The sequence below is a fragment of the Solea senegalensis genome, linkage group LG2 (assembly GCF_019176455.1).
Source record: "Solea senegalensis isolate Sse05_10M linkage group LG2, IFAPA_SoseM_1, whole genome shotgun sequence".
Classification (NCBI taxonomy): Eukaryota; Metazoa; Chordata; class Actinopteri; order Pleuronectiformes; family Soleidae; genus Solea; species Solea senegalensis.
Window position 1 is genome coordinate 19,774,982 of NC_058022.1, and position 21,110 is coordinate 19,796,091.

The window sequence follows — 21,110 nt, forward strand, 5'->3', positions numbered from 1 at the left end:
CACACACTCATCCTTGCACTTATCCCTACTCCTTCTCCTTGTTCTATATGTTTGTCCCTTTTTATAACTCATATTCACTTTGTACATGGATTTCAAGAGCACACACACTAACCAATATAAAAACTTCTACTTAATATATGCCGTTCCAATATGTGTGAGGGAAGATGTATGGGATGGCATGTTACTGTTCTGTCTGATTCACCAGATAAATCTGTGGAGTCTGGGAAATGTCTAATTTCTATCAGGGGAAATGAGCAGTGTATTTTTCCAGGCATTCAGGAGGAAGGTCTGTTGCTGGAGGACACTGTGCAGATGCCAGCTGTAGAGAACCCCCCACCTCTACAGGAGCTCCCTACTCAACTTCCCTCCACTGTGCTGGTGGAAGACGTCACATTGCCTGTGCTGTCAGTGGACACTGAGGCCTCCGGAGAGCTGGAGGAACTGCTGGTGCCAACTACAGCCACAGAAGAAGATGTGGATGTGTCTCTTAAGGAGACTGTTGCAGAGGACATACTGATAACAGAGGATGTTGCTGTAGCCGGAGATGCCATGTCTGAAGCTGATTTAAAGACAGTAGTAAAAGAGCCTACTTCCACACTGGTCAATCTGGAAGACCTTCTTGCTTCTGTTTTTGTAAATGAGGTTCCAGAGGAGCAAGAGAGATCCACAACTACCTCTGAAACCAAAGAAGAAGGCTTGCCTGCTTTAGTTCCGCCTCCTGAGGCTGCAGATGTATTGAGTGAAATATTAGAACCAGAGTCTACAGAAACTGGTCTGTATCCTGTTGATGAAGACCCTGAAGATGTAGCCAAAAATGTGGTGTTTGGTGATTCTGAACCATCTGAGACTGGGGAAGAATCTGAATTTACAACAACAAAGGGTCAAGAAGTGATGGAAGACCCAGAAACACCTGAAGCCCCAGTTGTGAAGAAAGAGACCTTGGGGGCTCCTACGATCTTAATAGAAGATCTTACAGAAGATGAAGTCTTACAAGTGAACAAGGGTGAATCAGAACCACCAGTGACATATTCTTTGAGCCCCGCCCAACCAACTGGCCTGTCCCCAGAGAGGGAGTCGCCCTTCACACATATCTCTGATGTTGGCCCTGCTTCTGAGGGGCAACCTTCACTGGTGGAGGTAAAATAATTATAATAATCAAACCACATGTACACACAACCAATTTTAGAAAGATATTAGAAAACAAATACCAGATCGGATGAGCTTTTGTGTAAGGACATACAGTATGTGCTCTACAGCTATGGTTTCCCACTTTAGAATATAATCTTTTTTGGGCAAATATATGGGAACAAAGTGGCCTGTGTTTCACAGTTTTTTCAGTTCTGTATTTTTTTATTTGTTCACATTTCTGCTTTGCAGTTTGCAGTCACGGTTCCTTGATAGAAACAAAATATGAAACAGAAACAAAATAATTTAAAAAACGAGAAAAGAGAATTCATTCAATTGTCAGTCAAATAAACAAAGCTTGATAATGATAGCTTTCATATGATTGGCTGCTCCTGTGTGTTTTCCCAGCATCATACATGGTAAGAGGAGGTTCATCTGTCTTTCATTGGTCCCATTGTGGTGATAACTGTTGAAAATCACAGCAACAAGTGATTTTGTAAACTCAGACTTTTGTATGTTTCCCTGTGATTTGAATCAAAACACATATGGACTGGGGCTAGTGACTTCACCACCACATGGCCCCATATTGACCATAGATTAACCTAATTACATCTCTGACCTCATTAACTCTCTATTTATCTGGACCTTGGAATTACAGAACCTGAACAATTTTAGTGTAAAATTACCATTCAAATTATATACAACCTGGATAATAGAAGTCAAAAAGATAAAAGTAATTCAACATAAACATAAACTTCAAGGATAAGGCTGCTGAATTCTTAAATAAAAATGATTGAATTTTGTGTCAGTTTGAATATTGAGAAAGAAAAACACCTCCGTAAAATATGCATTTTTGTGCCCTGATCTGAAAACTATTTCACTCTTTCATACCCAAGGTCCAGACCATTGAAGGCTTGGATGATGTCACCAATGGAGAGCAAGGCTATGATGTGGTTCATTATGGTTACGGTTTGATTAACCACACAGAGGAGGGCAGCACTGGGTTTCCATTTGGCGTGGCACACGGCACTGACCAGGCCAGTATCGCCATGCCTGCGAATCCTGGACGAGCACTGATGGTGTTCTTCAGTCTGAGGGTGACCAACATGGTCTTCTCTGATGATCTCTTCAACAAGAGCTCCCCAGAGTACAAAGCTTTGGAACAACGTTTTTTAGAGCTGGTAAACCTTTTGCAACTCCTCACAGCTGTTGTTGTCCCACACTTGTTTAAGAAAAAAAAAAAGTTACAATTACAATTACAATTTTTAAAATTTTTCACAGCTTGTGCCCTACCTGCAGTCCAACCTGACTCACTTTGAGAATCTGGAGATCCTGAACTTCAGGAATGGAAGCATTGTGGTGAACAGTCGGATGAAGTTTGGGAAACCTGTGGCTCGTGGTGTCACCACTACAGTCTATTTGATCCTGGAAGACTTCTGCAACACCGCCTACCAGACCATGAACCTGGCCATCGATAAATACTCTCTGGATGTTGAGTCAGGTAGACGATGTACACTGGTTGACTTATATCATCATTGATTGATTGATTGATTGATTGATTGATTGATTGATTGATTGATTCATTCATTCATTCAATCAATATGGGAGTTTTCAAACAAATTAAATGCAATTGGTTGACAAAATCACAAGGTTTAAAATTTAGATTTCAGAGGAATACATACAAAAACAATAGAGGGAAGTTAGGTTGATAAACAGTATGATAATAACATCCAACAGTAGAATTTTAATAGAACAAAAACTGAGAGAGATAATAAGTAAAAAGGTCAAAAGTCAAACGTTTGCCTTACAGTGATTACATATCCAAGAAATGGTGCCTGTAGTCTTCATATTATACAATTGTCTGTGGAAAGAATGTGTTTAATTATTGTACAGTCATTTACATTATTTATAGTATAGCATACATTATATTAACAGATTAACAGCATTTTCTTGGCCGTTTTCTTCACATCCTCATGTGGTATTTCAGACTCTTGTGTATTTGAGTACATCAGTATGATTATAATTGGCCATTCATGATACCAGACTCACGCTTATGTTTACAATCATGGCTGAGCTGTCGTAAACTGTCTGAGTCTCACCAAAGCACACTCTGTATAGTGTGACATAGGTCCTCTTATCTAACTCAAAGTCTTTTCATAATGTTACCTCATATGAAACTTGGACAAGTTGATATTTTTATGTATTTTAACACTCTTCTGTTTTGCTGACATCCAGGTGACCAGGCTGATCCCTGTAAGTTCCAGGCGTGTAATGAGTATGCAGAGTGTAAGGTAAACAAGTGGTCGGGGGAGGCGGAGTGTGTCTGTAATGCTGGCTACTTCAGCGTGGATGGGCTGCCCTGTCAGAGTATCTGTGAGCTGGAGACTGACTTCTGCCTCAATGACGGCAAATGTGACATCATCCCTGGCCAGGGAGCCATCTGCAGGTGGGTGGGGATTAGGGGGAAGTCATTTGCGTGTGTGTGCAGGAAAGAGTGTCTGAGATTTGCAGGTTTGTGAGGCCAGTGCTCCATCACCTAATCCAAAACAGATTTGTCAGTTGTCACCGCCGTTTGTGTAGGAGGCCTGAGTCGCAGGTTCTAGTTTTTAAAGTTGATTTCTTTTGCACTAGATGTTTATCACGAGGAAATGAGAGGCATGTTTTCAAAAAAGACCCTTTGAAAGTAACAGTATGTGACATTATTTACCTTATAATAATAACAGCAACTTCAAAATGATGTTGATGAGTCATTGGCATATAAAAGGGAGACTGGAGCCTCCCTCAGCACCTGGACCTCGGTGTGGATTTGATGAGTAGACTGTCAGCAACTGAAAATGCCAGAATCAGGCCCAGCAAGATCAAGAGTTATATTGAAATGACATCAGTAAAAAGAACTTAAAAGTGCTGAAAAATTGTGTGTTTACACATTTGTAACCATGGTTCTCTGAGATATTTCTCCACCCTTACATATTTGATGTGTACTGAGTGAAGAGAAGTCTCGATATCATAGAGAATTGGTTTCAGCATGGAGTCCAGCTAAATCTACATACTTAGCCTAGTACATTTTTAATTCAAAACTATTTAATTTAATAAATATATAAAATTACCTTATTTGCTGACATCAGAAACTAGCAAAGGATTCATGCTACTCACGATTAGTCTCTTCAGTTTTAGATATTTTGATGCAGAAATGTTACGTATTATGTATTTATATGGATTTAAACATTGGATTCAACATTTGACTTAAGCTTCTGACCTCTCTTTCCATCCATCCATCCATCCATCATGGCTTCTCTCCATGTCAATTACTTCACATTCTTGAAGTGATTAAAGTGAATAGATTAAAATAATAGATACAGTCTGTTGAGCTATATTTTTTATGACCTGGTGATTTTGTTCCATTTCACATCTTTAGCATTTAGCAAAATTGTGTGTACGGAGTATGATGGCGCAACTCGTTTTCAACATCTGTAATTAGCTATAACAATTTCTAAGAATCATTCACAAAAACAGACCGTGTTGTTTGTGCTTTAGTGTCTGTGCGTGAACATTTGCGCAGGCATGTGTGTGAGTGGAATGATCAGTGACAGAAACACGTCCTCTGGCTCCGCTGTGGCTGTTGTATGTGGTTAGCTTTCACTGGAATGAGCATGAACAGACACACAAGAGATTGTGTGTGCCAAGATGAGTGTGAACCTTTGATTCACACCCTGCACCAGATCATAAAGCATTAACGCAAGCTCCAGATGCTGTTGGATAGTTGTTTATTTCTCACTGTCCAGCTAAAAGTAATGTATTGTTCCATGGAGACAGAAAACAAACATTTTGCTTCAAAACATGGCATTTTAATGATTTATGACACATACAGAATGTAATAATTAATCTGTATTTAACTATGTCAACATGAAATACATTATTTAGTAAGTATAAAAGACAAAAGAACAGTGATGACTGAGTGAGATTTTGATTGCATGTCTTTTATTGTTTGTTAATTAAAGGCACCCAGTTTGTCACAACACTTTGACAAATTTCAATCTTCACTTAAGGTGCCGCGTCGGAGAGAACTGGTGGTACAGAGGAGAACACTGTGAGGAGTATGTATCTGAGCCACTGGTGGTTGGCATAGCAGTCGCCTCTGTAGCTGGCTTCCTGTTGGTGGCGTCTGGTGTGATCTTTTTCCTGGCCAGGACATTACGGGATCAGTATGACAAAGATGAGACGGAGGACCCCATAAGGTAAAGAATGGCAGCCGATTAAAACAATCCAAGAAATAATCTGGGATGAGTGTCACATATAATCCATATCAGATTAGGTTTCATGATTACAAGGTACCAAAGTCTAGTTTTAAAAGATTCTGTATAATTCAACATATTGGATGGAGTTAAAAATACATTTAAATGCGGTTATAATCTCTATATAATCTATATGCAGTAAACCTTCACCAGAGAGTTTAAAAAGTTGAACAGTGAATGATGGACTAACCAGTGAGAATTTTTTCGGTCTGCAAAAGCTATTAACTCTCCTCCTGTGTATAAACACAACCTTTTTCCAGTTTGATAGAGAGCAGAGGCTTTTTTTTGAGGACCTTCTCTCGATGCGTACGTAAACAGCTTTGTATCATAGGAGTCTGGTTATTTTCTTGAAGGGTTCAGAAAACATTGAGACATCTAGGAACTGTATCCTCAGTCAGAGAGCCAAACTCATCCACCGCACCATTCTTTACTGCCCTTACCTCACATTAAGGTGGCCAACACTCTCGATCTGTCTTGGTGTCTTTTACCTCATTTGCTCTCTTCACTTTTTCTCTATTATGCAGACACACACACAAAGTATCCGCTGTGTCTCAATCCACGGTCTGGATCCTCCCAAGTGTGGATTTGTCGTCTGGACGTTGTCAAAATGTGTCGTGACGGGGGCTGTCCCGATTGACACATGAATCGTTAAGTTATTCTCATGTGGTTGACAAATGTCCATTTTTGAACATCCTTCAAAAATCCTTTGCACGCCAAAGACAGAGCATTTTTTTGTAAACCTTTTTTACAACAAAACAAGAACAGGCTTGGTGAAGTCTGGATAATTGTAAACCAAAAAAAGAATAAATAAATGAAATAAACTCTAAATTAATAACAATAGTGTTTTATTTTTGTGCAAATTCTATCTGTTATTCAAATCACAAATCTGCGTGGAGATAAGTTATAATTGTAAATCAAATTTCAGGTTAGTAACATTTAAAGGAAATGAATGTCCATGTTTGTCTCTTAGTCTGAGAGATATCCCATATTACATAAAATATTTAAAACACAATAATAACTGGAGGGTCCATCAAAACTAATAAATTGTCAGAAAACTAATAACACTGGTACAACAGAAGACTAAAAAAATACTACTGTTAGACTACAAAAATGAAATATATATATCAGCTGTCAGTCTTTGAGAGGCAGAAGAACTGTGATTCCGGACTTTGAACTGTGGAGGGCAGCATTTAACCTTTTGGCATTCAGCCTGTTGGAATTTATTAGGAGAAGAAGAAGGGGAACCTGTGAGTTGTGTTGTCTAGACTGTCTCATTTCACACAGTGCATGACACCTGTCTCCTCCTGAGTGCACAGACGACAGTCATCTCCTCCATTGGCTGTGCACTTGGTAGGATCCAGCCCTGAGACACAGCTCTGGTGTTGATCTATTTCCATAAGGCCGTGAAAATACTGAACAAAGAGGCTTTTAAATAGTCTGGACACTGACTCGGATGTAAATATGGAAGCTGAAGGCTTAAAGCTGCACTTCGTAACTTTTGGTGATTTTTTTTTATTGTAGCATGATTGTAAAGATCAAAACAAAATCTAAACACCACCAGCTGATCTCCTCAATTAGTGTTTCGTGACCTAATTTGACAATGGCTTGAGTAGACGCGTTTTTCTATTTCAAACTTATGCACTACAATTTAAACACAGAGTTACTGTGTCACCACTCTCTACACTGGCGGCACTAAATTCTCTGTGTACTGTTTTGCAGGGAAGCAGAGAGTCTCCCGTCTCTGGAGAGGGCAACCAAGTACAATCCGATGTATGAGAGTGAGGTCACCACAGGCTACAGCCACTACTACCGCCGCTATCCTGAGTTTCCACACTACAGCAGTGCCAGCGCTGAGGCCTCCACAGACTTCAGCAGTGAGGAGATACGACACATCTATGAAAACAGTGAACTGACCAAGGAGGTACGTGTGTGGGCTGCTGGCTCAGCAGAGACACCTTGGCTACATTAACAGGGCTTTTTTAAATTATTATATTTACTGAAGTGTGGAACATTTGCCATTCATATATGCTGAAAAGTAAGAATTATTACCATTTACAGTCCTGATATATTCTCCATATATACAGGTTAATAAAAACTGTTTAATCAGGTGTTTCTAACTTTGAAATATGATCACGAAAAAATCTGGTTACTGAGTCTTAAGATTTACACACTCAGAAGACACTAAAGCTCCATTTTGGGAAACTGTGTGAGAGGATAATTGTTTTTGGAATTCTGAAATGCAAAAAGTGAAAATTGTCTTGCTTAAGACAAATTGATTGCCAGGTGTAATAGTAACCCATGGTAAGGCACATCTCTTTCCCTTCCCACATCCACGTTTTATGTGAAAATGATCAGAGCTGCAGACACTTAAAGCTGCAATAGCCTTTTTCCACCAACTGCTTTGGTATTCTTGAAATCATTTTGTATAATGTCTTGTTTGGTTTGAGTCTCTGCCTGTTCGTTTTACTCTTTATCTGCCCATGATGTACTGATGTAATGGTCCCTCCTGACTGATATCATGTGTTTCTGCAGGAAATCCAAGACAGGATACGCATCATTGAGCTCTACGCGAAGGACCGGCAGTTTGCAGACTTTGTACGGCAGCATCAAGTGTAAGTGCCTCTCTCGTTTTCCCCCAATGTACACCACAGTGAGATAAACTGTCCAGGCAAGATGTTAAATAGGAGTTTGAGATATGGTAGGTTGAAAAGATCAGACTGAAAAAAAATAGGATTAGTTTATTAGTAGAGAGCTGGAGGAGATGAGTGGGTCAAGCCATGCCAAATCAGTGGGGAGGCAGATTCATCATTATTAAAATCTTCACCAGCAAAGCACAAAGCTGATACAGTGAGACAGAAACAATTACGACACACAGACATTCCTTTGTCTGCCAACAGTTTGGCATTAGCAGTGTGTTGATGTGTGTGTAATGGCTGTGATGGTATTTAAATGGGATCTGGCTTTGGGGCTGTCTCTTGTCTGTGCAATGGAGATCTTTCATGCCAGAAAAATCCTGAGTTAAATTGCAGGTGCTTGTTTGTGCAGTAAGTAGAATCAGAGATTTCCCCGGAGTGATAAAACTCTAATATGTCTGTATCTGCATCTGCTGCAGTGTCTTGGATACCTGCAGAGAGAACTCCTCGGCACAAAGTTGAACCTCTGCTGTGAACAAGGTATTTCCTCTTTCTTCATAATCTGTGGTGTAGGTTTCTAGTTGTAGTCACAGTAGAGTCCAAGAGTTAAGTTAAAAATACTAGTATCAGCTACAGTAGTTTAGATGATAACAAACATTTATCTTGACAGACATTAAATACTTATACACCTATGAAAAGGTTACAATATCAGTAGTAGGAATTGGACAAACCCTAATGTAGATGCAAATGGGCAAGTAAGTAAATAGGCTATTGGAGGACAATATGTTTTTACAATTTTGAAATATGGGAGCCATTGTTGTAGTACTGAGTTCCATGACTAGTGGCCCTTTTCCACTGTGGTCCCAGCTCGCCTCGCCACAACATGGTTTAGGTTGGTTTTCCACTTCAAAAAGATGACCTACTCAATGTGGGCGGAGTCATCAGTGCCAAGGCGAGGCAAGTCGAGCCAGTGGAAACACTCCATAGGACTTTGACTCGAGCATTGACCACATTCAGACTCAAAAGGTGGAGACTCAGATTTCATAATTGATGAAGAGTGTTTTTTTTTTGTTTTTTTTCTTTATATGCCCAAATAATTTGTCATTAGATATTGATAGCATTGGTAATGCCATTCAATGTTGTGCAGGGAAGATTCACATGTCCAACTAGATAGTAGTGCTTATTGTTTGTTCCTGCAATTGACATGCAGTTCATGGCAACACTCTATGTTTGTTAGTGTGTCAGTTACTTAACTGTAACTGACATAAAGAGCAAAACACCGGAGCCCAACTGACAAAAGCCTTGAAGACTTAGATTTGAACATTGAGAAAATGGGAACTCAAATTGGACTCGAACACTGATGGTAGCCCAACTGAGGCCTTCAAATAGTTAATGTAAATCTGACTATATAAAACTACATGAAAAGGGTGAAGAAATAATGAATGCTACTATCATTAACACATCACTCAATAGCCAGCTTTTAAGTATAAGCACCTGTGAGTTATTATTTTACCAAGTTTTAAAATGTGTTGCACTAGGACCCAGGATTTACGCCTAGTAAATGTGACAATACATTTAAAGAAACACTTTGACATTTTTCGGAAAATGTGCAGATCCAAGTTGCTTCGATAATGTCTGGATGACAACTTTGTAGTTGAAGCCAGTTGGCGTTTAGCTTAGCTTAGCATACAGGCTGGAAACAAGTGTAAAAAGCTAGCATTTGTCCAAAGTCCACAACATCTGCTGACCAGCAACCATATTCTCTGTAATGAATTTGTTATATAGCCTTTGTCAAAGCTTAAAATAGAAGTGGGAAAATATGGATATAAATTTTGCAGATGTTAATATACAGAGTTACGTTATTGGCCTGGAGTTGTTGGCGTACAACCACAGGACACTCCAGGAAGTGACCGGTCAAGCCAAGGAATAGTCCTGTACAAATCCCCATCAAAATGACAAATTGACATCTTTATAATATGGTTTTTGGATTATTGCTTTTTGGACAGAGGCAGGGTAATTGTTTCCAGTCTTCAGGCTAAGCTAGGCCTTGCTAAGCTAATCTAAGCTTATAGTATATACAGTAGACAGGCTGTGTTTTGTGTCAATATCAGCTACTGTTTGTAAAATGTGAATTTCATCTTCTGCTTCACAGAAAATGCCTCTGGGCTCATAAAAAAGTGAAGTTCCCTGAGACTACTGTTTCTAAGGGACCGTCATTCAGTACACTATTATTTTCCTAATAAAGGGCCTGCATGATCTCTGTCTGTCTGTGTGAGCAGAGGTGTTGACTGCTCTTCCTTCTTCCGCCGTGCCTTCTCGTGATTGGGTGAACTGCCTGTGTCATCATGAGACGTTACATTTTTGCTGCTCATCTACTGGACATATCTGTTTGGGTAAACCTGGACAGCATTTCTTACTTGAAAAGCTGACTGAAAAACAACTAATACTGTGTTGTACTATTGCTTAATGGCTTTTCGTTTCTATCATTTCCTGTTGCTCCCTTCTTAAAATGGAATATCACTCACTCACTCATTTTCTACTGCTTCATCCTCCACATGAGGGTCTGCAGGGGGGATGGACAGGTCACCAGTCCAACACACAGGGATGAATAACCTTTCACTCTCACACCTACAGTTTAGTGTCCAATCAGCCCCGGACAGAACCCACATGCCCACAGGGAGAACATGAATACTCCACACAGAAAGGTCAAACCAGGATTGACCCGGTGACCCTCTTGCTGTGAACAATGCGAGCAACTGCTCCGCTGTGTGGACCATGGAGTATCATATTATTGTAAATATGTATATTATATTATTATTTTATTTTGCTTTTAGTGTGTGGTGTGGCCACATGGTTGGTGTAGTGGTTAGCACAGCACTCTTGCCTTACCAGCACCACCCCGGGGATTGATGAATGGATGGACGGACAGTCAATGGTGCTTTCTTAAATTGTAAGTGTAATTTAGCATCTATAATGATTGTTTTTTACAGTTTAAACACCAGCAAATTGTCCTTATATATTAAATAAGTATTGTGTATTAAGGGAATAGTTTTGGAGTATCCCCTTTTGGTAGGGAGTTAGATAAGGTCAAATAGGTCAGGGAGTTAGTCTGGCTTAGTTCAAATGGTGACAAACTTCTTTGTCTTTGAATTCTTTAATTGTTCAATACAGTCAGTAATGTGGAATTTATAACTAAGGGATTGTCAGGCTAGCTTTTCACTCCTGTTCCTAATTGTAAGTTAAATGACTGATCTCCCCAAATGGCAACCTATATATACTAAATATATACTATATTTATTTAACTTACATGTAAATGCAAACTTACAGCAACTAGCTGTCTATACTGGCAGGTGATTCTTTTGGCCATTTTGAGGGCTCAATCAATCAGAAGCAATGGTGTATGTTTGTAAATGTATGTATAGTGTTGCAGACGTGAGAAAATGAAAACAGTGGTGAGGTGAGAAAGACAGATCGTGAACCCTTTACTGCTCTCGGATCCAGAAATAAGTGAAAACACATTTCACTGGAAAAAATGCTGTGGGGTATGCAGCCCAGGGATTTGATCAAATGGACTGCCTTCAGACCTCATATGTAACGTAAGTGAAAGAATAGGAAAACCAGGAAAAGCAAGGTTATAAACAACATGTGCTCCTTGGGAAGACGACCACAAATGTTGAAAAGCCATCAAGGTTACGAGCGATTCTTCTTACACACGCACACACATGCACACACACACAAAATGCCTACTTGTTTGGCCAGTATCCTACTCTTCAGTCTGAAAACTTCTGACAGAATAATTTCAGCGTTTTTCTTTGGTATTTTTATATGTTTCTCCCTGGAGTTGTTTTATTTGACCCTTCTAGTCCCTCGAATGTGGATCCTCACATCTGCAGCTGACTACAGCTTTTAGGTTTTTGTATGATGGTGAGTTTGGTTAAAGGATTAGACTCAGACATATAGATCATGTTCCTATAGCTTCTTGTTTACATTACGTGCTTCTCATCCTGCTCTTCTTTTAAATGACAAGTGATAAACACTGGTGCAGCAGACCCTCGTGACAGTACCATGCCTTTCACAACATGCGTCTCTAATGCAACTTTTATATTCATGCTTTATATGTGTCTGCATACAGTTTTTGTCAACATCCTTGGGCAAACACCCAAACATTTTACATATCATCTCCTGTAATGCACGTGAGACTTATTTCACTGTATTATTTCATTGTCTGATGTAAATCATGTGTGTTTCCACTGTTTCAGTACACCTTGTGCGTCTTGTATAAGAATCTCAATGAATATAGAAAATAAACAAAAATGAAATATTTTACATAAGATACAGACAAAATACATTTAATAAAGTGCAATATTGAAATTATTTTAATTTTATGCAACCTTTGTCCACATTAATAATCAAATAATGGGGGCTTAAATAGTATTTTATCTTCTCACCTCTTTTAGCTATGGATTAACCTATTAATGCTTTACTCTTATTTGTAAATCGACATTCTGGTATTGATACTTTCACTTGACTAAATGTGTTTTTCTTCTCACACAATGCAACAGAGTAAAACAAAGAGGCTATACAGTAGTGACTTATATATATATATATATATATATATATATATACATATTGGTTTCTTCCACATCACGGTTGAATCAGGTGTTTAGTTGCCTCCAAATAATCTGCAGAGCAAATTACCTTCGGCATGTATGGATTAAATTAAAGGCTAGTCTGTGCTGAAAACCGTTTCTAAAACCTTGTATACCAGTAATCATTATGCGTCACACACTGCTTGCACATTCTTGATTCTTGCTGTGTATTTTAATGTCTGTGTAAGTGCAGGACATCGTGTAAACAAACCATCGACTTGGTAAAACAACATGAATGTTAACAGTGTGCCATTGTGCTGTATGAAGAAGAAATTGAAGAGATATTCTCCTCTTTTTTTGGTTATGTTTTATGTTTTAGTGCATTGTTCCAGATGTTTGGATTATATTCGGTGTGGTTTGGTGAGATCAGTGGGTGTGTGTTGGTGGACAATGATGGTGTCATTTCATCTCATTTAATCCAAGAAAATGGAAACCACTGCAGTGATGGAGCAGGAGGGTGTTCCTGTGTTTAATGTTAATGTTGGATGCAGCAACAAGTGGCTCTGCACTGACCCAGTTTGGACTCTTTAACAGTATGAAGTCAGTGTCACTTCAGTGCAGAGCAACATGGGTGAAAAATGGAACACATGGAGTGAGAGAGGAAATCATTACAGCATGCTGACAGCATGACATCTAATGTTTTCATGCTGGAGAGCATAATTTGTTTCGAGGATTGAGGAACTCGAGTGAGGAAAGTTGGACTAAACAAGTAAATACAGCAATGCATAAATTGCTGACATTGTTAACATTTATTTCTATATATTTGTAATCAAATTATTAATTAATTTCTTTATCTCTTCTACTTTTTTTGCCCCTGTACGTGACAGTTCCATTATTTCCCAATGCTTCCAGAAAAACTGTTGAGTCAATGTGTCAAAAAAAGGTTCTGCAGCTATTTAAATGTAAATATTTGTGAGTTGACATCAATTTTCACATTAGTAAACTCAACATTCCAGTTGCAATTTGGGAGTGATGTATTTTTTTGTTTGTTTTGGTTTTTACTGTTTTAGAATGTTAGACTAATCAATCAATAATGGAAATAAATGTCAGCTGTATGGATGCAGATGATCATAATAACGGTTGCTTAGAGACCCACATATCTCCTGTGAAAGAATAATGATAATTTGTTCGACCACAATAGAAAGTAAAACCATCCACAGACAGGATGAAAGATGGAGGGAACTGTCAGTGTTGATATCATCCTTCAGTGACTCAAATTTCTAACAAATGTGGGATTAATCATGCTGAGTGGACCAAAATGACATGGAGTAAACCTTGGAACACGGGCCCCTGGGGCTCTGGGGTCCAGTTGGTAATCCAGCTCTTACTCATGGTTGTTTGCTTGGACAGAGACACCTGTCACTGTGCCATTATGAATTTGGATTTTGTCCATTAATCTGTTTATCTTAAAAGCTACACTGACTGTAAATCCACAGCATCGTACATACTGACTACTGCTAATAGGTCTAACTGTACCTGTAAGACCTTAACATCTTTAGGCAAGCAAGTGCAACAAGTACCATCAGCTATCAAGAATCGATTTAACTGATTAATTTATCAACGTAAAAAAACAAGTGGCAACTTCTCTTATAATTGATGAGCCAGTTATTAAGGTATTTTATTATGACAAAAAATACAAGCTTTAGCCTCTATATTGCGATTTATTTTCTCATGTCCTTATTTTTTAACGACACTGTAAACTACTTATCTTTGGCTTATGTGCTGTTGCTTCACATAAAACAGGACATTTGAGGACGTCCCCTCGGACTCTGGGAAAATGCTTCAGTTTTCACCACTGAAGGTTCGATGAGTGTGTGGCATTTTGGATGCGTCTGATCTGATCCCATCCAACCACTGGAGGGCCTTTTGTGTTTTTACGTGAAATGAGCTGTGAAAAATAAACATATTACATGTCAGGGAATTGGAAGCACGAGAGAGCCAATTTTTAACGTCTGTTTTTTTTCTTCATACTGTAACCAAATGTGTGCTGGAGTCCTGTCTCGAACCAGTGATGGTAGATTTAAAACGTATCACGATGGATGATACGTCTGGCATGTGTTTGTGTGGGGTTCTTCATACTTTCTGGACACTAATAATCCCCACTTCAGCGTCAAGGCTATAAAACACGGGATCATGTAAGTGAACAGGTCTTTCCTCAACAGTTAATTACACTGATAAGCCCATCGAGGCGTTACTTGATATCTCAATAAGTCTGCAGCCAATTCCCTTGTGTTTGTGCGGACTCTTGTTAAGTGACTTATAAAAGTCTGCTGATTTATGAGGAGATAAATGGTACATATTCTTCTTCTTCTCATTATTATTGTTATTATTATTGTTATTTTTGTTGTTATAATAATATTAATATTAATATTAGGAGAAGAATGTTATTTAGTGACGCAAAACAATAAATTACTCACAGATGTGCCTGAAACGACACAGTCAGAACCAAAGTGCTTATACATACCTGTTATTTGATTTTAAGTAAACAATGAGGTCCTTTTTAATTTAAAAAGAAAACAAAACGTTTCTTAAAGTTTTTATTTACCTGTTTGTCACATATTTTAAACTTCCTGCCTCAAAATAGCACTAAGCATTACATGCTCAAAAAGTGAAGTACTTGGTCTTAAATTCATATTTGTACGATGACATAGTGTGACTAACAATAGCAATATCTCCATTTTATGCTCTGTACAATAAAACACAGTACAATTAATATGAAAGTATAAGTATCAGTGAGGAATTACGTGTATGCAAAGCCTTATAATTTAATATTTATTTGCTAAAGCTGATCTGAATGACCAGTGACCATATTGTAAGACTATTGAGTAAACCAGCTTTCTAGGAAGGTTTTTCACCAGTGATATAAGCTTAACTTCCTCTCTACAGTTGAGACTCTTGCCAAGTTTGGAGGCTCCATTATGTGTCCTGTGTGAAAACAATGAGCTGGATTACTTCCCTCTTTACGGCCCATGTGCCTCATCAGCGGTGCACTGCATGTAATGGGTGACCAAGAGTTCACTGGCTGTTGTGTGCAAGTCATTTTTTGCTTTTCCCTCATCCTACTTGTAGGAGCCAGAGTTAAGTTAGTTTTAGTTCACGGTTAGGTCGGGTGCTTGATGCAAGATTTGACACTTGTTACAATGTAATTTATGAACAGTTGAAGTAGTTTTAAATTAAATATTCTCACAAGGAAAGAACATGGCCCTTCTATGTTAATTTGGTCTTTAGATAAAAGCTACCATGGACCAGGAGCGGCTGGCCCATAGTGGGCGACAGTGCACCGCCCTCCTTAAGCCACACGAAAAAAAGAGAGAGAGAGAGAGTTTATTTTGCCAGTCTAAGTCTTAATAATATTGTCCAACAGCAGCCTGAATATCACTGTGACGTTGTCACTCCCCCCCGTAGCCACGCCCCCTTGAGATGATTTCAGTCAGACTGAAAATCGTCCCAGAAGCTCTCATAGACTTACATGTTGAGATTCTTTTTTTCTAATTTTGGACCCTGAAATTCATTTCAATGGGCTCCGGGAGGGCTCGCCCCAACGTGATTTCGTCATACGCACTGATGCATCACTGAGACCTCCCACGGCCGAGCGGACATGGCCGAATGCCGGCGGAAACGGAAATGCCTCCGTTCACTTCTTTGTAAGTTGTGCTAACTTTACCAGCGCTTAATTGCCGATTTCATCATGGTACAAACAACTTTCTCTCACTGCAAAAAAAAAAGCAGTTTCGTATAAGAAAATCTTCGGCTTATGTAACTCGGACCTGACCAGCCGAACGTCGCCATAAAACAGCAAACGAAAGACAGGAGCTGGTATGAGAAGAACAGTTGTACCACAGGCCTCCTGCGACAAGGTGTTGGATGTGTGTGGAGCGGGTGGGATAGATAAGTGAGGACAGGTTACGGTGATGCTGTGAGTGATTGTGAGGTTTGTAGTATCTATGAGAAGAGACATGAACAGGAATGGAAAAAATGCACATATGTGAAAGGTAGAAAACACTTGCAGGTACAGGTACTTAGCCTCGTTACCCTCCTTGTTAGACTCCGGTTTAGACTCCTTTGTCTTTGTCTTCCTGTGTCTTCATCTGAAGAGTCTGCCGCTGAAGCTGCCGCTTCAAAGTGAGTGCTGCTTTTTAAAAGACACCTGATTAGGTGCTGATTGGTTACAGCTGTGTTGGCCACTCCCCTGTAGCCAGTAAAACTTCTCACCTGGTGATGGTGATGGCTCAAGAGAAACTATGTCAAAACAGCAACAATAACAACTTTCTCTTTGACCTAGCAGACAAAATATCTTTAAAAATCTTTCACCTTAACTAAACAGACAAAAGTCACTAAAGTCAAGCAACCCAGCTAGATACAATAGCAATTAATGAAATAGCAACCAAATAAGAAAGACCTACAGAAGTGATACTTAGCTTAATTCCAGTAGTCCTATGAGATACCCAGATAGTCCAAATGCACTTTCTAAGGGCTTTCAACCACACTATAAACTCTGGAACTTACGATGATGTGGAAAAATGGTACTTCTTGGAGCAATATACCAGGGGCAAGCCACGAGAGCTTGTAAGGGGGCTGCGAGTACAAGTCAGCAAGTCAGAGATATGACTATGCAATGAAACTCCTTAACGAGAACTATGGTGATGAGAATGTGATAGCCGTGACTGGAAAGGGCATATAACTGGCCTAAAGTTAAGTCAGAGGACAGACAAGCGCTCTGCGACTTCTCGCTATTTCTTGTGAGCTGTCACAGCACCATGGAGGACCTCAAACACATGGAGGAACTGGACACCCTTACCAACATAGGTAGCATCAAAGTTGCCATACAAGCTCATGGAGAAGTGGAGGGGGTGTGCATATGAAATAGAGGATAAAAGAGGAAGCAGAATCAGGTTCACTGATCCCGTAGAATTTGTGCACCAGGAAGCCAAGGTCATCATGCATCCGATATTCGGTGGATTACTGGAGTCAACGATGGCCAAAAGAGACAAAGGTAAAACCGATATCATGCCACGCACAAAACCAGAGGGAAGAACAGGAAGTAGCTTTGCCACGCCTGCTACCCCAATCAAAACTGAGAGGCTTAATACCCAAATGTCAAAGGGTGACGCTATATATCCCAGCGGTGCTTCCAGTAAACCGTGTTTGTTCTGTGAGAGAAAGTGCCAAAAAATGATGAAAAGTCCACACAAGGACAGATTTGAGTTCCTCAAGAAATCAGGACTATGCTTTGGACAAAAAGGACATGTTAGCAAGGACTGTAAGAAAAGGATGACTTGCAGTGTCTGTGGACTGAAATCCTACCATGTTACATATGACCAAATCAGAAGGTTCCAGCAACGAAAGAGGAGGTGATAAGGTAAAGGTGCAAGCGCACCAGTGACTGTCCACAGGGAAACGGTTGCATATATTGAGGCTTTTTGGATCCAGGCAGCACTGCAACATTCTGCACCTACGCACTTACAAGGCAGCTGAACTTGCAGGGCAGACGTATCATGCTGGAGCTGAAGACTATGAGCCCTCTGCAGTGTGCGGAGACTTTCCTACTCACAGGAAGTCAGTGGGATCGACAGCAACAATTACATTGATCTGTCTATGGTATATATGCAAGAAAGCATTCCGGTGTCAGTGGAGGACATTCCAACTCAGAAGGACATAGAAAAGTGGCCCCACCCACATTCGCCACTACACCACTCTTCTGATATTCCAGTCCCAAATCTGACCTTCACTAAACACAGGGCCAGCATTCATCAATCTACTGAATTAATTATTTCATTTTAATCTTGTTTTAGTTTTTCAACCTGCATGTGATTTAACAGTGCTCTTAGAAGCATTGAGTTTTAAGTAGGAGATCATTAAGAATTGGAAGTATTTGACATCATTTTATTAATACTAGTATATTAGCATCCAAATCAGACTACACGGTCAAACAGACGTGGACATACATATATCCTAACAGGCATCGATTTGAGCTGTTGCATCAGCCTATTTTTCAGCCTGTTTTTATTTCTCATCCCCAAATCCCACTTGAAGCATAATTTTGTTGGAAATTAAAAATGATGTATTGCACTTTTTGGATGGTTAAGTTCCTTTCTCTTGCTTGGCAGCCGCTGCCATGGGCTTTTCGCTTTGTCACTCTTAGGCCTGGTGGTTTGTGAGGTAACGCTCTGCAAGGGTGATTTATACTGCACAGATGTTCTGGGATGAGCAGTTTTCCTGATGGGAAGTAGAGTGCGTGTCTGTGCACATGAGTGTGACGCCATTAGCTGTGATACAAAGCTGTCCAACAGAGTCTGCAGGCCAGGGGAAACACTTGCACACTGGCTTTTCAACTTTTTTTTATTCTTCACCTTTTTATGAGCATTTGGTTCAGAAAATGCTGGTTAGTTAATTTTTTCTTCATCACAGCTGCCTTGACTTTTGTTGCCATACAGTATATCTCTACTCGTTACCAACCGTCTCGTTACACATGTTCATCTGAATTGATTTTCAAAATGTTATTTATCACTAGTAGTGAAAAAATCCATCTTACGATTTTAAAATACACTTTTTTCATACATTTGTAACTTCAGCATTTGGGCATGTTTCATCAAGTTTGCCATAATACAACTTCAATCACCCATTAGTTCATTATTTCAAGCAGTTAGCTTTTAGCTGTTTCACCAAGTATTCATTTCAGCCATTTGACTCATTACTTAAACCTTCATTCTTGACCACCAATAATGTGATGTGAAACTTTTGTTTTGAAAGTTTGTTTATTCCCTTTCTTCTTTATAAAGAATAAACCAATTGACCACAACAGTAACAGTAAAACAATAACTTACAACATATTGTTGAATGCATAAATAAACTCCATCTTCTGCAGCTAATTTTGCCAAATGCTTGATTCCCAAATGCTCTCATAAAGACTTATGATACTCCGTTCATCAAAGGATTGTCGTCTGGTGGTGCCAACACCCCGCACAAGACATTCCAGACTCTTTTTGTGTGTCGTTCCATGCTGGTGGAATGATCTACCAAGCACTACCAGAACAGGGGCGTCCCTGTCTATCGTCAAGCAGCTCTTGAAAACCGAGCTCTTCCTAGAGCTTCCTTGTGCACTTGGACCTCTCACCCTCTATCAGTCCACTCGTCCTTTCCAATACTTCTATGTAGTTTATTCCTCTTATGTAAGTCGCTTTGGATAAAAGCGTCTGCTAAATACTTAAATGAAGCTTTTCATCATTTAATATTGACAAAAACTTATTTCGTTTAGGAGGAGACTGGGACAACAAACCTTGCACTGATGAGATAAAAGAGTGCCAGTCATGCAAGCACGGACTAAAACAACCAATGGTAAAATGGGAATGCAGTAGCTGGCGTTTGACGAGAGAGAGGCAGAGGGTGACCTGATTTTTTTATTTTTTATAAAAGTATGTGTAATTTCAATACTTTCCTAAACTGTGAAGATTTGCGCCTGGATCCATATACACTGTTTTATACCTTAAAAAGTGGTTTTGTAGTTTAGTTACTCTTTAAAGTCTAAATCGTTCTTCTTGTCATTTTTCTTTAATCAGGGTTAGAGTCAGTCCTGGTCATTTGGCAGGAACTTTACCTATTGGCCACTTATCAGCGAGAATCAGTTAGATGTTTGGCAGCACCTCTGTTTTGGTGATTGTTGTTGTGTTGTCAAAACACACAATCCATTGTAATAAGCTGGGACAGAAAAATCCTTTGATGCAATGAGGTATTTGTCCCCACTGGGATACAAAAAAAATGGATAATTAATATTAGTTTCTTTTTTTTTCCAGGTTGTGGGTGTAATGGAGCATTTACTTCATGACATGATGAATAACCACACTGGTTAAAACATGACCTCAGCTGTCTTGTTCCAGACCTTCTGTCAATGAGTCCACAGCAGGGCGGGCAGGACAAAAACAGCTCCTCATGTGGAGTGGATGACGCAGGGAAATATTCTGCTTATAGAATGGCAGGTATTCTTTTCCTGGATTTGGGAGAAGCCGCTCACATTTCCTCTGAGCTCAGAGACTGGCTTTAAGTGGCTACAGGGTTCAAATGATGGAAATAGGGAGAAAACAACAAGTTATTACATGCTCGTTGTAAAATGTGCTCACTGTTTATAGGATTACAGCTTCACAGTATTGGTTTTGTGACATTACTGTAGAAGTGATCATCTGGCGGTCCTTGTTGTTTTGGTTGCATAACAGTCTGCTCCCCAATGACTGCTAATTAGAAAAGACTGTTGTGTCACAGTGGACACAGAGAGATCCTGGACAAATATAGATCAAAATGAAAAAAAAAAAAACACTCTTTATTTTCTTTGGTCAATACTTTCTAAATCATTTCCAAGTGTGCACTCACTGTGTCTAAAATAGGAGTGAAATGACTGAAAGTAGCTGCCCGAGCTGCTG

At 39.5% G+C, this 21,110-nt stretch overlaps 1 protein-coding gene across 3 annotated transcripts in view; it reads left to right on the forward strand.

The window, feature by feature from the left end:
- The window catches only part of impg2a (interphotoreceptor matrix proteoglycan 2a), a 60,368-nt gene that overhangs the window by 15,447 nt on the left and 23,811 nt on the right, over positions 1-21,110 (forward strand). Inside the window, exons 14-22 of one of the 3 annotated variants that reach the window (XM_044019167.1) lie at positions 272-1,137; positions 2,022-2,306; positions 2,407-2,626; positions 3,361-3,571; positions 5,172-5,360; positions 7,137-7,338; positions 7,950-8,029; positions 8,530-8,590; positions 10,203-10,314. In XM_044019167.1, the coding sequence (XP_043875102.1) occupies positions 272-1,137; positions 2,022-2,306; positions 2,407-2,626; positions 3,361-3,571; positions 5,172-5,360; positions 7,137-7,338; positions 7,950-8,029; positions 8,530-8,572 (2,096 nt within the window). In that variant the 3' untranslated portion in view covers positions 8,573-8,590; positions 10,203-10,314. Of the gene's footprint in view, positions 1-271; positions 1,138-2,021; positions 2,307-2,406; positions 2,627-3,360; positions 3,572-5,171; positions 5,361-7,136; positions 7,339-7,949; positions 8,030-8,529; positions 8,591-8,917; positions 8,946-10,202; positions 10,315-21,110 lie in introns of those variants that run through there. The other 2 variants (XM_044019168.1, XM_044019169.1) reach the window with 2 other exon arrangements.